Source organism: Elephantulus edwardii, unplaced genomic scaffold (genome assembly GCF_000299155.1).
Source record: "Elephantulus edwardii isolate Elephantulus edwardi_28Jun2011 unplaced genomic scaffold, EleEdw1.0 scaffold00030, whole genome shotgun sequence".
NCBI classification, from domain to species: Eukaryota; Metazoa; Chordata; class Mammalia; order Macroscelidea; family Macroscelididae; genus Elephantulus; species Elephantulus edwardii.
This window is the reverse complement of record NW_006399780.1, coordinates 8,490,141-8,506,848: the sequence shown is the minus strand read 5'-3', so window position 1 is coordinate 8,506,848 and position 16,708 is coordinate 8,490,141. Positions and strand designations below refer to the sequence as shown.

The following is a 16,708-nucleotide window of genomic DNA, read 5'->3' as shown; positions in this document are numbered from 1 at the left end:
GGGTACTTTCATTTACTTTATATGCAGATGAATATTGGACAGTGACTAAGGAATACTGAAGAATAATTGATATCTTTGAATAATGTGTTGGCAAATAATATTGACTATAGACTAGAAAATGTGCAATGATAATGGTATTTTCAAGCAAAGATAGTAAGATTTGGTCAACATACTTTGGGTATGTTGCCAGAAAGAGCTAATGTCTAAAAAGGACATTATGCTTCGAAAAGTAGATGCTGAAAGAAACACCCTCAAAAGATGGATTAATACCACAAGTTTAAGCACAGCAGAGATTATTAGGACAGTACAAGACCAGACTGACTTACACTGTATTGTACGTACAGTTTCTGTGAGTTCATTGACTCTGCACAGTACCTGACAACTATATCCCAAATGCCATTTTATCTAAATACTATAGAAAGATTACTAATGAGATTTACATTTATTTCTTTATTAAAATAAAAACAACCAAAACCCAGACCTAATTCCAGCATGTATTAGATAGAATATACCTGAGTTTGAATTAAGCACATTTCAAATCCTTAATAGCCCCAGGCAGCTAGGTGTTACTACATTGGAATGTATAACTCTGAAGAGTTTGTGTCCCTAGCCCCTATGGATACATGCTAGACTTTGTGACTGGCTTACTTTATCAATTTCTTTTGCAAAAATTATAGACCAGAACAGATTTTGTATATATTTTTACAGTTCGATTTTCCATTTTAGAAATTATCTTTGACTTTGTACTTGGACCAGGAAGCAGTTGTCAAACAGAACAAGTAAACAACTGTATGGATTAAAATCAAGAATGGGGTGCATCAGGGATGCATTCTATCTGCTTACCTTTTTAATTTATATGTAGAATATAACATTCTGGAGGCTGGGCTTTATGAGCAGCAGTGTGGCATCAGGATTGGAGGAAGACTCATTGACAACCTGCGCTATGCAGATGACACAATCTTGCTTGCTGAAATTGAGGAGGACCTGAAGTATTTACTGCAGAAGGTCAAGGACTGCTGCCTAAAATAGGGACTGAAGCTCAACATGAAGAAGACAAAGATTCTCACCACTGGGCCAATTGGCAGCACCATGATAGGTGAAGAAGAGATTGAGATGGTTAATTTAAGGTTAATTGATTCCATAATTAAACACCCTTGGCATCAGCAGTCAGTAAATCAAAAGACAAATTGCATTAGGAAAATAGGCTTTTAGGGACTTCTCTAGAATGCTAAAGAGGAGTGATGTCACTATAGAGACTAAAGTGCACCTGATCCACGGTATAGTCTTCACAGTTGCTTGCTACACATCAGAAATCTGGACCATGAATAAGAATGACAAAAGAATTCCTGAAGCCTTTCAGTTGTGGTACTGCAGAAGAGCAAATAGACCATGGATTGTCAAGAGAACAGACAGGTCTGTCCTGGAGAGGGTAAAGCCAAGTTGCTCCTTGGAGACAAGGATTTTGAAGCTCCATCTCACATACTTGGAGCATGTTACCAGGCGGTACCAGTCCTTAGAGAAGGACTCAAGCTTGGAAGGGTGGAGGGACATAACAAGGGAGCAAGACCCAGGATGAAATGTATTGACACAGTAATCGAGGTAATGGGGTTAAGTGTGTCTGAGACAGTGAAAACGGCTCAAGATAGGACAGGGTTCAGAGCTATTGTACACAGGTTTACTATGAGTCAGAGTCGACTTGACAGCACATAACAGCAACAGTTCATAGGATGAGTTTTTACTTAAATTTATCCAGTATCATGTTTATAAATATGCAAAATTGGACACAACCCTAATCATCTTTTGTGGTTGGAAATTGTTAATAATCTAGGAACTAATCAAGGTTGGCTTTGTGTTAGCTTCATTTTATACTAATCTTTGCTTTTAAGACTCATTTGCTGCAATGCATGGTTATTTTACTGAACTGTTGTGGTTATGGCAGTAGAGTACTTTTAATACTTGTTAAATAGAAAAACTAGTAAATAAGTTTTCATTTTTAAAAAGATTCTATCTTCAGTAAGGTTTGTGTTAGAATACTAAAGGCCATTAATTTGTGACTCTTATAGAGCTTTATCCCACATAAGTGTTTTTTTATTATGCTATTTTAATCTATATGTCACTTTTATGATTTTAAACTTATAATATTGATGTCAGTATTTGAATAAAATATTTTTAATTTTTCTTCTGTTACAGCAGAAGAGCAGGTAAAACCAGAAGATCCTCCTTCAGATGATGAAATTTTCATTGTGTATGAGCTAATGCCAACTCCTGAGCAAAAAGCCCTTGCAACCAAACTTAAACTTCCTCTAACTTTCTTCTGCTATAAGAACAAACCAGATTATGTTAGTGAGGAAGAAGAGGATGGTAAATGTTTTGTTAATTTACACACACTGTGGTCCCATGCTAATTGTATTGCTTGAAGGTATCATTAAATCAAATTATAAAAGCCTTCTAAAACATAGGATTGTTCTATGTGTAAGTAAATAATGACCCTACATCTGTGTAGTCAATGTACTGATTAAAATAAATTTCTTCAATAAGAATTTATTGGATAGTAACTGTGTACATACTGTGTACAAGTCTTTGAGAGACTTGAAAGGAGTCATAATTTTTCTATAGTGTTAACAGAGGTGAGAGAGGCATGCGCAGGTCAGATTACAGAAAACTTTGTCATGTTTTTTATAAACAAAGATGTTATATATTAAAAATATTTAGAAGTGTGTCACTTAGGTGGTGATGTAGAAGATTGGGTTGTGGGGTCTGGTGTTCAGATGAACTCAGTGTTAGAAAGGTTCAAACTTGAAGAGAGTTAAAATTAAAACTCTGTCATAGAAAGACTATTTAGCAATATAGAATTGGCAAAATTGGTTGCTATTTTCACGTGAGGAGTGAGGGAAAATGAAAAAAAAAAAATTGTTAGATTTCTGGATAGAAACTCCCAGTTACACAAATTCTTTAATCAATTACACTTTCAGATGAAGATTTTGAAACAGCTGTCAAGAAACTGAATGGAAAACTGTATTTGGATGACTTGGAAGAAAACCAGGCAGGTATGTTAAATTATTAATAAAATTTCTAAAAATACTTGTTCAAAGAATGCCTCTTAACCTGACTTTTTGTGCTATTTATTTACATAATGCTCAGAATGAGGGACAGTGCAGGAGAGGAAGACTCTTGATTAGATGGGTTGACACAGTAACTTGGGTAATGGGGGTAGGTGTAGCGGAATCGGTGAGACTGGCTCAGGACAGGGCCAGCTTCAGAGTTGTAGGTGACTCAATGGCACATAACAAAAACTTGGCTATTTTAAATATTGAAAGTGATATTAGGTGAAAAACACATTTTTTTATATTGTATATATAAATACACACACACACGCACATATAAATAAATTGCTAATAGTCCTGCAGAACAGCTGGTGGAGTTGAACTGCGTGTTTTTAGGATTACAACACAACTTGTTATTATTACGAGGCCACCATACCTTTCATCTGTATGTTTATATAATTTATATTAGATGAAAATGAGTTCCCAGTCTAGCTTCACAGGTCTTGTTATTTGACTTGTTATTTGTAGATGACATTGAGGACCATTGTTGTAGACTAACTAGACTCTGCTTTCCCTTAATTGTTTTTTTTGTGTGTGTATCCTACTGATTTTTTAGATAATGAGAAAGAGTGTGTTATTGTTTGGGAAAAGAAACCAACAGTTGAAGAGAAGGCAAAAGCAGATACATTAAAGCTTCCACCTACATTTTTTTGTGGAGTATGCAGTGATACTGATGAGGACAATGGAAATGGGGAAGACTTTCAGTCTGAGCTTCAAAAGGTTCAGCAAGCTCAAGTAAGACTATCTTCATTGTTTTGACAACTGTCTTTGTGTAGTACAAACTAGAATATTCTCACTAAACTTTAGAATGATAATAAAGGTTAGTGGTTTACAGAAGGATTAGATCTCCCTAGGTCAGAGCCTCCTAATCAAGTACGGCTAGGGAAGAAAAATAACCTTATTCTACATTCAGGACTATAAAAAAAGCCAAAACAAACTCCTTCCTATACATGCTAGGTTTTAGGAACTTAGGGTAGAGTGTAGTCTTAAGAATGTAACAACAGAGAGTCCACTTTTAATGTGGGCTAGCTTATTCTAGAATTATTATTTTTCAGTTTAAGAATTCTCTTACTTCCCCTTTAAATTATTTGCTGAGATCTTAAAATTCATTTGATGAGTAATCGGAGCTTTTCTAGTATGGCTTCTTTAAGGTTCTCTTCTGATAATTCTAACAGTTGTCGTTTTGCTTTCCCTTTTTTTCCCCCCTTTCTAGTTCCTATTTCCAGACCTCTTGCTATAGAAAAAGAGACTTTTGAGTGCCCTTTCTGACCATATAAGTGGCAGTTCCTGGACAAAAAGGGGAAAAAAATGATAGAATTCTCACTATGATATTTTTATTAGACTCTTGAGACCCTTTCTTTGCTTCAATTGAGGTGTTTAATAGGAGGGATTGGTGGAGTGGATGGAAATTGTTCACTCCTTCTTGTCTGCAAAATGGAAGTTCTTAATTTCTTTTTAAATACAGTATATGATACTTTTTGAAACTCAGTCAACATTTAATGAAATAGTAACTTGTGACTTCTGTTTGCAGAAATCCCAAAGTGAAGAACTTGCTAAAACAGTCACTAGCACGGCTGACAGTATGTGTACAGGTGGGACAAACAGGACCTTTCCATTTACCTGTAAATCTGAAGAACCTGATTCTGTGACAGAATCTGTTAATTCACTATCTATTTCTACTGGTACTGAAGACAAACCTGTAGATTTGTCTACAAAAAAAGAAACTGATACAGACTGTACAAGCCAAGGTAAAATTTGATAAATGTTTACATTAACTTTGCAGGCATGCATTTGATTAAGGAACACATATATATTTGAGAAGATATACTTGTAAAGGTAGATCTGAAAATTCCCATTCATTAAACACTTTCAGTATAACTTAAAAAATAATAATTAGAATATCCTACTTCCATAATTTGGTGGAACTTGGTAGTCTACTGCTAAGAAGCTGTACTATAGGCTCAAAGGCACATGGTTCAAACCTACCAGCTGCCTCATGGGAGAAGGATGTGACTTACTGCCTCTGAATACCTACTGGAGGGTCAGCTGTGAGTTGGTCTGACTCAATGGTAAACAACACTGCTATGCTAACAGATAATAGCCCTATATTCATATTGTTAAGAATTGTAGTTAATGGGTGAGTACAAAGCATTGTTGCTCTTGTCCACCTGGTCATAAAGGACAGTGGTTTGCTTATATGGCAAATTTCTTTGTGATATTATTTTCATTGGAATTTTATCTGAATTTTAATATTATTCATACATATTCAAAGTATTACAGGTATAAACCAAGCCATCTATCTTCCAGTTGATTCTGTCTCAGCAGTCCTCCACTGAGTTTCTGAGGCTATATATCTTTATGAGAGGAGACTGCCCATTTTTGTCTTGTGGAGCAGCTTGCAAATTTGAATTGCTTCTGTTTGCAGCTTCTTATAAAAGTATACAGGGAGTAAATTTAGAAACACTGTAGTAGGAGTGTTGTGTATTGTGCAACTTTAATGTCTTCCTTTATCATCTTTATAGGCTGCTAATTATTTAGTTGAAGCAAGTTGTTAATGTGCCATCCAGTTGCTTGCGACTCATAGCAAGGCTATGTACAACAGCTCTGAACCCTGCTCTACCCTTTACTAACCTTTTTGTCTCTGACACACCCCATTACCCCACTCACAGAGTCAATCCATCTCATTTAGTGTCTTCACATTTGTTATTTCTTCTCCCTTGCATTTTTATCTCAGCTGGTTTTTTGGGGTCTCTGTAAATTGTATTGTACATGTGCACAGAGCCCCCGGTAGTGCACTGCTGTGAAACTACCAGCAGCTCCTTTGGAAAAAAGACCTAATGATATGTTTCTGTGGGAATTGCAAAATTGATGGCAAAATTATTCTCTGGCTGTCCAGAGATGACTAGAATATGCTCAAACTCAAATTCATTGTTGTCTGAGTCAGAACTGACTTAAAAGCTGACATTGAGTGGGTTTCTGAGGTCAAGTTGCCCAGTAAGACACTGTACATCTTTTATCTGCAGATCCACTGGAAAATTGAACTGCCAGACAGTCACAGCCAGTGAGTTAGCAGCATAACTCCCTGTTAGGTTTTTAATGTACTGTTGAGGTGGAACTAACTCATAGCTGACCTTCCAGGCTTTTTAGCATCAGTAAATCACATGGGAGAAGATTGCCTTTCTTTTCTCCCTTGGAGCAGCTGATGGATCCCTCCTGCATTCCTTTGGGTTGTCAGTGCAGCTCTGTACCATTAAGCTAACAGAGTCCCTAATCCTTAAACCAGAGACCAGAAACCCCATACATTTTCCTAAGAAAAGAAAAAGCATAGAATGCATTTTCATATTGCAGAATTAATATAAAAGCACTAGACTTCTCATGACTTTATTTCGTTTTTGTCTGTTTACTACAGAAAGTCCTTTATTACAATTTTTTTGAAACTTTTTATAATATTAATTACAGTGGCTATTCCAGCTCCTTATTACATACTACTTTTCCTTCACCTAGCTTATTTATTTTTTACTCCCTCACTATCCTTCCTCATTTCTACTAATCAGTCAGGAATGATTCTTTTTCATCCTTTCCTTAATTTTTTATAATAGTGATCTTACACCATAATTGGAAGACAAAATTCTTTGACATTTGGCAGAATGTTTGATTATAGAACCCTTCTCTGTCATTGCTAACACATAGTATTCCTATAGGACAAAACAGAACTGCTCCATGGGGTTTCTAAGGCTGCATTTAGAGATGCTAGCTGTCACATCTTCTTCCATGGATGGAGCAAGCTGGTGGCTTCCAACTGCTGACCTTTAGGTTAGCAACCAGGGCTCATTTTTAGATTATAGAAGAACCTCATAAAGCAGAATATTCCTCGTTTTCTATCTGGCTCAATATAGACACTTGTGTATCCTATCTTTAAAAATAATTTTTGTGTCATTCTTTTGGTATTTATTGGTAATAATAACTCTTACAAATTTAATTGTGCTTAAAATCAGAATTAGATAGAGTTCATAACTTTTCTTAAAAAATAAACAGAAGGTAATGGTTTTCCCTGTACAAAGAGCTGATCCCAGGTAAAGTTTAATGTGAAATACTAAACTGTTGCTTTCTTTTGCCAGTGGAAAGCACAACAGTTCCATTTGGATTTGGAAGTAGCACAGGACTGTCATTTGCAGACTTGGCTTCCAGTAGTTCTGGGGATTTTGCTTTTGGTTCTAAAGGTAAGATTAAGAGGAGAGAGATTTGTGTTATAGAATCAAGCATAACTGTAACAGAACAAGTCCTTTGCCACAGTGTTATAATTGGAAGTGACATCTTTGCCCCACCTCTCTATTTCATAATTTTATTAAGGAAGGGCTTCTGTGGTTACCTCTTTGTTGTTATGTGCTGTCTAGTCACCTGCAAATCATAGAGACCCTGTGTACTATTGTGCCAGTCTAGACGACTCTGACACACCTACACTTATTACCCCAGTTACTGTATCCGTCCATCTCATCTGGCGTCTTTCTTTCCTGAGCTGTCCTCCACCCTTCCAAGCATGATGTCCTTCTCCAGGTACTGGTCCTCTTGACCACATGCCCAAAGTATGTGAGATGCAGCTTCAGAATCCTTGCTTCCAAGGAGCAGCCTAGTTTCACCCTCTCCAAGACAGACTTATTTGTTTTCTTAGCGGTCCATGGTATGATTAGTACTTGTCTGCAGCAAAATAACTCAGAGGCATCAATAATTCTTTTGTCATTCTTAGTTGTTGACCAGCTTTCTGATGGATAGCAAGTAATTACAGAGACCATGGCCTGGATCAAGCTCACCTTAGTCTCTAGACTGACATCATTGCTTCTCGAGAGGTTCCTAACAGCAGATTTTCCCAGTGCCGTTGGTCTTTTGATTTCCTGAATGCTGGTGCTAAGAGTGATGACTGTGGAGCTGAGCAAGTCAAAGTTCTTAACCTCAGACTTTATTCCATCCATCATGATGCTGTCAATTGGCCCAGTGGTGAGAATCTTTGTCTTCTTGATGTTGAGCTTCAATCCATATTGAAGACTACAGTCTTTGACCTACAGTAAGTAGGTCTTGGACCAACAGATCCTCATTTCAGCAAGCAAGGTCGTGTTATCTGCATAGTATAGGTTTTGATGAGTTTTCCTCCAATCCTGATGCCACATTCCTTCTCATAAAAGCCCAGCCTCCCAAATGATCTGTTCTGCATGTAGACTAAAAAGGTATAGAGACAGGACATAGACTTTTCTGATTTTGAACCATGCAGTGTTTCCTTGCTCTGTTCTGAGGACTGCTTCCTGATTTTAGGTTTCACATGCACACAATCAGGTGTTGTGGGATTCCCATTCTTCTCAAGTCAGCCACAATTTGTTGTGATTCACAAGTCCAATGCCTTTGCATCATCTATGAAACAGACATTCTTCTGGTACTCTCTGCTTTCAGCCAAGTTCCATCTAATGTTGGCGATAATGTCTGTAGTGCCATGACCCCTTTTAATTCCATCCTGTACTTCTGGCAGTTCTCTGACCATGTACTGTTCCAGTCGTTTTTGGATCTTCAGTAGGATTTTGCTTGTGTGTGTAATAGTGATATTGTTCACTAATTTCCACACTCTTAGGTCATTTATTTTTGGAATGGGAATAAATAGAGATCTCTTCCAGTCAGTTAGCCTGGTAGTATTCCTTAATAAAAAGGGTTTTCTCATAGTTTATTATAAATTATGTTGATACTTTGAAGTTAAGAAGCTTTAAACATAAGGATGCTGTGACTGACTTTGGAACACAAAGATTTGACCATTTTGAGAGTATTAGAAGATAAAAAGTAATATTCCTAAAGTGGTAAAAAGAAAAAAACTTTCATACTGTTAATTATCTGGGAGGAGAAATGAGCTAAATGGAAAGTGTTGAGGTATTGCAATTTTTCCCCCCCTTTTAATCCACTATATTTTTTGGTACTGCATTTTTAAAAAAATCTTTCCTTTCTGGATGTTTAGTACTGCTTTTCCTATAAGCAAAGACTTTTAACTTTTTATCTCCAAGAATAAACAGTACCAAGTGTGTAAAGTATTATGTGCTTATATAATGAGCAAGAATAATTTAAATACATTTACTGGAATAAGTATATGGCACATGGTTGAAAACTAAAGGTATAATAATGTAATCCAAGAAGAAATAAAGGGCTTTTTTAAAAAAAAATTGATAGAACTTGGATTTCCATTCATTCATTGTTGCTAAGTTTTCTCCCTGCCCACCCTTCCCCCTAGTTCGCTTTTCTCTTTGAAAAGAAAAAAAAATTCTTTCATTGTTATAAAATCCCTGCCCCAGTTCACTTTACCATGGAGCTTTTATTCTGGACTCTTGTCATGCAAATACTGTCTAATCATGAATCCCTTTTAAACAGTTTTCTCCCTCATCTGTTTCAATGCAGTATACATTATTTATCTCCTCTTTTCTTAGTTTCCCCTCAACCCCGATCTCAGTCCTGTTTTCTAACAGTGGCATTATGCAGTATTTGTGACTGAGATATTTCACTCAACATAATGTCCTTCAGGGTCACCCATTTTGTATATTTCATGAGTTCCTTGTTTTTTAGTGCTGCATAGTAGTCCCTTGTGCGAATATACCACAGCTTCTCTAATAAGGAGCTTTTTAAAGTACTGTTTAAATAATCCTAATTTATTTACCAGATAAAAATTTCCAGTGGGCAAATACTGGAGCAGCTGTCTTTGGGACAAAGTCAACAAGTAAAACTGGTGAGGATGAAGATGGTAGTGATGAAGAAGTACATAATGAAGATATCCATTTTGAACCAATAGTGTCATTACCAGAGGTAATTTTCAAAAATGAAAAAAACGGATTTCTCATTTTCAGTTTAAAATTTATAGTTTGTAGGATTAACTATGCATTTCTGGGTGTTTATAATTTTGAAGTAGAAGCTGTTTATTAGAAGTTAACCCTTTTTATAATAAAAACAAATATTTTTGAAATTTGGTATATACATGCTTCATAAATTCTGTAACTAAAATAATCCTTAAAATCTAGTTAAATATCAGGATTGTTCTTAGCATAATTCTGAGGGTGGTGGTGGTGGTTGTCGTTAAGTGCCACTGAGTCGCAGGCGACTCATAGCGACCCTATGAAGGAGAGTCCTTAACGCTTGGGTGTCTTTCATCCTTTGTCCAAGTTCATAGGGTTTCCGGAGGCAAGCTGTTACAGAAGTGGATGCCACTCCTCTTCCAAGCTTGTTTTAATCGGGGAGCTCCACCCCACTCTCTGTCAGCATTGGGTAACCAACCATTAACACTTTTGACACATCAGTGTCACAGTGTTCGGCCTCACAGCAACGACAAGTTACCGCTGTATGGCAACTTGTACACCAGGGCTATACGACCTAGAGGAATGTCTGAATAAAAACAATGAAAGACGGGCTTGAGGGCTATGGATTAAAAGGATAGGAACAAAATTTAGTTTTATGCTTGCAAGAAGTTTTTCAATAAAAAGTAATAGATTTTCTGGAAAAGAATGTTGTTTTAGACAATTACTTTGTAGTTTTTAAATTGCGGTAAGTAGTTAATACTTCTCTTCAATGATAGACTTTTAAAAATTGTATCACGAAAGCCATTTAATTTCCAAAAGGACAGAAAATAGAAAACACAAATTTACACTGCTTTATCCAAAACAGATAGTCCTAACTGCCAGCATCTTATATCTCGATGTAAAGGTTTAAATTTGTATCATTGTCATCTATTGAAACAGCTTATAAATAATTTCTTCTTACAGGTAGAAGTAAAATCTGGTGAAGAAGATGAAGAAATTTTATTTAAAGAGAGAGCCAAACTTTATAGATGGGATCGAGATGTCAGCCAGTGGAAAGAACGTGGTGTTGGAGATATAAAGATTCTTTGGCACACAATGAAGAATTATTACAGGATCCTAATGAGGAGAGACCAGGTCTTTAAAGTGTGTGCAAACCATGTTATTACCAAAACAATGGAATTAAAGCCGTTAAATGTTTCAAATAATGCTTTAGTTTGGACTGCCTCAGATTATGCTGGTAAGTTCATATAGTCAGTTATTTTTAATTTTGTAAACTTTTTAATCATCTATCTATAACATATATAATACATCTTATAAATTACTACTAATAATATTACTGTGTTGTTGGGTTGCCCCGCCCCCTTCAATAGATGGCGAAGCAAAAGTGGAACAGCTTGCAGTAAGATTCAAAACTAAAGAAATGGCTGATTGTTTTAAGAAAAAATTTGAAGAATGCCAACAGAATTTATTGAAACTCCAGAAAGGACAAGTATCCCTCGCAGCAGAATTATCCAAGGAAACAAATCCTGTGGTGTTTTTTGATATTTGTGCCGATGATGAACCTCTAGGACGTATAACCATGGAATTATTTTCAAACATTGTTCCTCAAACGGCTGAGAACTTCAGAGCACTATGCACTGGAGAGAAAGGCTTTGGATTCAAAAACTCCATTTTCCACAGAGTAATTCCAGATTTTGTTTGTCAGGTAAGTATCAATTGTATATATTAAAATTGAAGGCTAGAAGGAAGCACTGCACAGACTTGGGAAATTTGAATGCTTCCCTTCCCCAAACCCTTTATTCATGTAGCTTTTCCATACCTTATGTAGTTTTAGCACCATCCATAATTCTACATCTCCCCACAATAGTTTATTGTCAACTTCAAATAATTTACATTTGATATCCTTGGTACCTATTAGAAATTGAGGGTGGGAAGAAGACCTCTTCATTTTCAAACTATTAAGAAAGTTATCTTCTCCTGTAGTGGATAATTTTTATTCAGAAATCCTACTAATTGGAATATTTTTTTCCAGGGGGGAGATATTACAAGACATGATGGAACAGGAGGACGATCCATTTATGGAGATAATTTTGAAGATGAAAATTTTAATGTGAAACATACTGGTCCTGGTTTACTATCTATGGCAAATCGGGGCCGAGATACCAACAATTCTCAGTTTTTCATAACGTTGAAAAAAGCAGAACATTTGGACTTTAAACATGTAGTATTTGGGTTTGTTAAGGATGGCATGGATACTGTGAAAAAAATAGAATCATTTGGTTCTCCAAAAGGGTTGGTTAGTCGGAGAATTACTATCACAGAATGTGGACAAATATAAAATCATTGTTTTTCATAGTAAATTTTATCTGTATCAACAGTTAAATTGAAGCTTAGCTGTTACAGACAATACGGTAATTATGTTCAGCTTTTGAAAATGAACGTTTCCAATGTATAAATGTAAAATTGCAGCTTATAGCTGTTACCATTTTTTGTGTGTTATAATTGACTTTGCATGGTGTGAAATCAAAGTTTAAACACTGGTGTATTTCAGGGTATACTTGTGTTTATGTACTCTTGACATATTTGTATTAAAAATGGAATACTAATCTTGTTAAAAGCAATAGACTATCTTAAAATATTGAAAGGATATGATATATGCAATTTAATTTTAATTCTTTTTAAGATATTTGGACTTCCTGCATGGATATGCTTACCTTTTGAATAAAAGGACCACAACTTGATTTTTATTTTTAAGATTGGAAATATATGTCATAATCTTAACTATTTGTGTGTTTATTTGTACATAGAAATTCATTTATGAATGGGTAGAGCCAGAGAGTCTAGAGACTTAACCAAAGTGCTCTTCTATAATCCTTGCACCACCTGTATAGTTACTTTAGTAGAATACCTTTTCTTGAAATGATATGTAGCTGCTTGTGCCCTTTCAAAGGCATTAATTTTTTACATTTTCAACAAGTTAACTATTTCTTTAGAGGTCTTGTTGCTTTATTTTAAAAACTTATGTCATCTGTTTCTACTACCTCAGAAACTGCAGCTTGGTTCTGATACTAGAACTTGAATTTTTTTTCCCCCCCTTTGCAGTAATTGTGATAAAATAAGAATATTTTTAAAAGGTCTATACCATGTTGTTTGGTTAAAGATTTGCTTTATACTAGAATGTTGCAGTACCTTTTTCTGGTGAATTTTGTAGCAGAAATAAAGTGACATTGATAACAGTTACGACATTTAAAAATTCATTACTTGTGCATCTAGTTGTCTGTTCACTCATTCTAAAATCAGACATAAAGTAAGGATGAAAGTTAAAGGCTAAAAAAGTTCAAAATAGCCATGCAATTTCTAGAATTCCCAAGAAAGTGATTCTTCTCAAGTACATTAAAATATTATCTTTGGAAATGGCTAGTATCAAAAGTTAAGCAAGCTGTTGAAAAAGAAGCCCAAAATCTCTGTAAAAATTAATAAAATATAATTATAGAAAAAAAAAAAAAGAAAAAGGAGCTCTGGTGGCTGAGTGGTAAGGAGTTTCACTGCCATCCAAAAAGGCATGGAGTTCAAATCCACCAGCTGGTCCACAGCAGAAAGATTGACAGTCTCTTCCCATGTGATTTCCAGCCTCTGAAAACCTGCTGGAGGGTAACAGTGAGTTATGACTCTATAGTAATTACAGTCTGATAGATATAGAAAAATTGGAAATGCGTAATACTGAAAGTTAAGCTGTTGAAGAGGGTATTTTTGTCTTTCTATTACTAAGATCTACAGAGAATTCACATAGGGTGTAAAATTTTGTGTACAGTTGAGTTCCCACCTATGGATGCCCTCATAATTTTTGCTGTTTAATAATATTAGGCACTGGTGGTCTAGTGGCAAGTAGCTGCACTGCAATCCTGAAGGCATAAGCCACCAGCTGCTCCACAGGAGAAGGATGGGCAGTCTCCTGTGTGATTAACTGCCTTTGAAAACCCACTGAAAGGTCAGCTATGGGTCAGTTCTGATTCCATGATGTACAACATTATATAAATTGGCTCTCAGTGGGAAATGATGGAACCAAACTTTTCCCCACAACAAATTCATCATAATTGCTGCACATGCTTTTAAATCATTGAAAAGCCTTTTGAGCCTTTTCTTGCCCTACAGGACAGGGTAAACCGCCCCATAGACTTTCCAAGGCTATAAATATTTATTGATGCAGACCGTTTCATCTCCCAGGGAGTGGCTGGTGGGTTTAAACTACCACTCTTTAAAGTTTGTGACCTATGCCTTCAGGGCTTCTCACCCTAAAGGCTAAGTAAGAACCATATTCACCTGTTCATTTTTGTCTACAAATTTGACTTAAAGATACTGTTAGAATGAAATCTTATTTGTAATGGGATTGCCTTACTCCCTCCATATGTTACCGTGGTGGTCTGTTGAGTAGGATCTGACCCGTTAGCAGGTTTTCAGAGGCATGTGTGGAGAATGCCAAGCTTTATCCTGTAGAAGCAACTGGTGGCTTTGAATGATGTTTCTTTGGGACTCCAGTGCAGCTTCTTACCACTAGGCCATCAAAGTTCCCTATATAAACAATAAATAAAAAAAGAGAAATAACACTATAGTGACTGTCCTGCACCCTTCTGTATTCTAGTGAAATGACCAAATTTTGTGAAGTAAGGAAGCAGTTTGATTTATTCATTGTTTCTTGGGGATTTGGAAGTGAGCTGTCCTACAGTTAATTACCCATTAAAACATTAGTCAACTGAGGCAAGGAGAGAGTGTAGTTTGTGTGGGCAGTGAATAATGGAATGCTCTATAAACCCACTTGATCGCTGAAGCCACATATCCGAAGTGTAAACTACCCTAAGTATTATCAACTGAACTACTAGAACCTTTAAAAAAGAATTATGGATCGCGTATATTCAAGTGTTTTAAGAAATGTTTCACGCTTGCTATCTTCATTATCTGAAAGCATTAATATTAGGAATATAAAACACCTAAAATTTCTACTTGGACCAAAATTTTGACAAAAATGACCTGAAAATTGCCTTTTTCATTAGTATTTCAAAGACATACTAAAATCATACTGTAGGTTGCATCTACTACATTCGTAACATACTGTATTCATAAAACATATTTATAACAAGCTTTATGCCACATTTCTCCAGGACAAGTTTCATGCTCTCCAGGACAGACCTGTTCTCTAGGCAGTCTGTGTTTGGTATGTTCAACACTTCTGCACCACCACTCAAAGACATCAATTTTTTCCTGTTCACCTTTAATCACTACAGTTGAGAAGACTGGCTTGGGTCAGTGCACCTTAGTCTTAAGACTTGACATTGTTGCTTTTTAGCACTCTGGAGAGGTCCTTGGCAGCACATTGTCTCAGTGCAACTCATCTTGATTTCTTGATTGCTGCTATCTAGAGTGTTGATTGGATCTGAGTAAGATGAAATCATTATTGTTAAATGCTTATGAGTCATGGGCAACTTAAACTGACCCTATGAATGAAAGACCTGGACACCTGTATAACTTTCATTCTTTCTCCAGGTTCATAGGGTTCAGTAGGCAAGCTATTTCAGAAGTGGATGCCACTCCTGCTTTCAAGCTTGTTTTAATTGGGGAGCTTTACCAAACACTCTCCACCATGGGTAACCATTCTCACATTTGACACATCAGTGTCAATGTTCAGCTTCACAGACACCATGCGTTAACCTCTGTACGGCAAATGGACAGACCAGGTCTATACGACCTAGAAGAATGACCAAAAACAATTAAAAATAGGTTTGAAGACAGCAGGCCTGAGGGCCCTACAGGATTTTAAAGTCACACCCTTGAGTAGGCCTTGGCCTTTGCCCCCAGTCAGAACAGTAACAGACAAATGGACCCCAGAAACTTCTTACAAAGGTGAGACCACCACCACCACAATGTCAGCCAGCCAACTTCCAGAGTGGAGGGAGACTCCAAATCATTAACAACGTCAATCTTTTCTCCGTCTATCATAATGCTACCTATTGGCCTGGTGGTAAGGATCTTTCTTGATGCTGAAATACAATCCATAGTGAAGGCTGCAGTCCTTGATCTGCAGCAAGTGCCTGAGGCCATCCTTAGTTGCCATAAGCAAGGCTGTATCATCTGCATAATGCAGGTTATTTATGTCTTCAATTGTGATGCCACATTGTTCATAAAAATCTAGCCTCTCAATCTGTTCAACATAAAAATTGAAAAGGTATGGAGAAAGGACACATTTCTGACACAATCCTTGATTTTGAGCCATGCAGTGTTCCCTTGTTATATTAAGACAACTGCTTTTTTTGGTCTAGGTATAGGTTTTGCATGAGCACAATCAAGTGTTCCAAGTTGTTGAAAAATTAATTTTTCCATGAAAAAGTGGAAAAGTTGCATTCAAAGTAAGAAAGTACCATTTCTATATCCATCCTGAAGTATAATGTTATGACAGGATACTATCCATATGCAAACAAGAAGACCTGCCAATATCACTTATTTAAATATATGCATCGACAACTAAAGCCAAGAAAAGATTTCTACCCACTTTTGCAGTCTGAAAATGATGGGACATGCAACCAAGATTCATTAATAATTGATGATGGTAATGCAAAAACTGGGAACAAGGAAGTAGAAACTATGGACTTAGTGACAGAAGTGAGGCTGGAGAGAGTTTGAGGCTTTGAACACTAATGAGCGAAAGCCAGATGAGTTGTGGGAGGATATCAAGGGTATCATCCAGGAAGAGTGCAAACGGTCATTGCAAAGACAGAAGAGGAAGAAAAGACCAAAATGGAT

The 16,708-nt window shown here is 36.4% G+C and overlaps 1 protein-coding gene across 1 annotated transcript in view; it reads left to right on the top strand.

The window, feature by feature from the left end:
- Positions 1-12,254, top strand: part of RANBP2 (RAN binding protein 2) — a 66,871-nt gene extending 54,617 nt beyond the window's left edge. Inside the window, 9 exon segments of the mRNA XM_006883824.1 lie at positions 2,191-2,361; positions 2,973-3,047; positions 3,661-3,839; positions 4,636-4,852; positions 7,223-7,324; positions 9,787-9,929; positions 10,880-11,153; positions 11,287-11,621; positions 11,949-12,254. Of these exon segments, the coding sequence (XP_006883886.1) occupies positions 2,191-2,361; positions 2,973-3,047; positions 3,661-3,839; positions 4,636-4,852; positions 7,223-7,324; positions 9,787-9,929; positions 10,880-11,153; positions 11,287-11,621; positions 11,949-12,254 (1,802 nt within the window).
- The last annotated feature ends 4,454 nt before the right edge of the window (positions 12,255-16,708 follow it).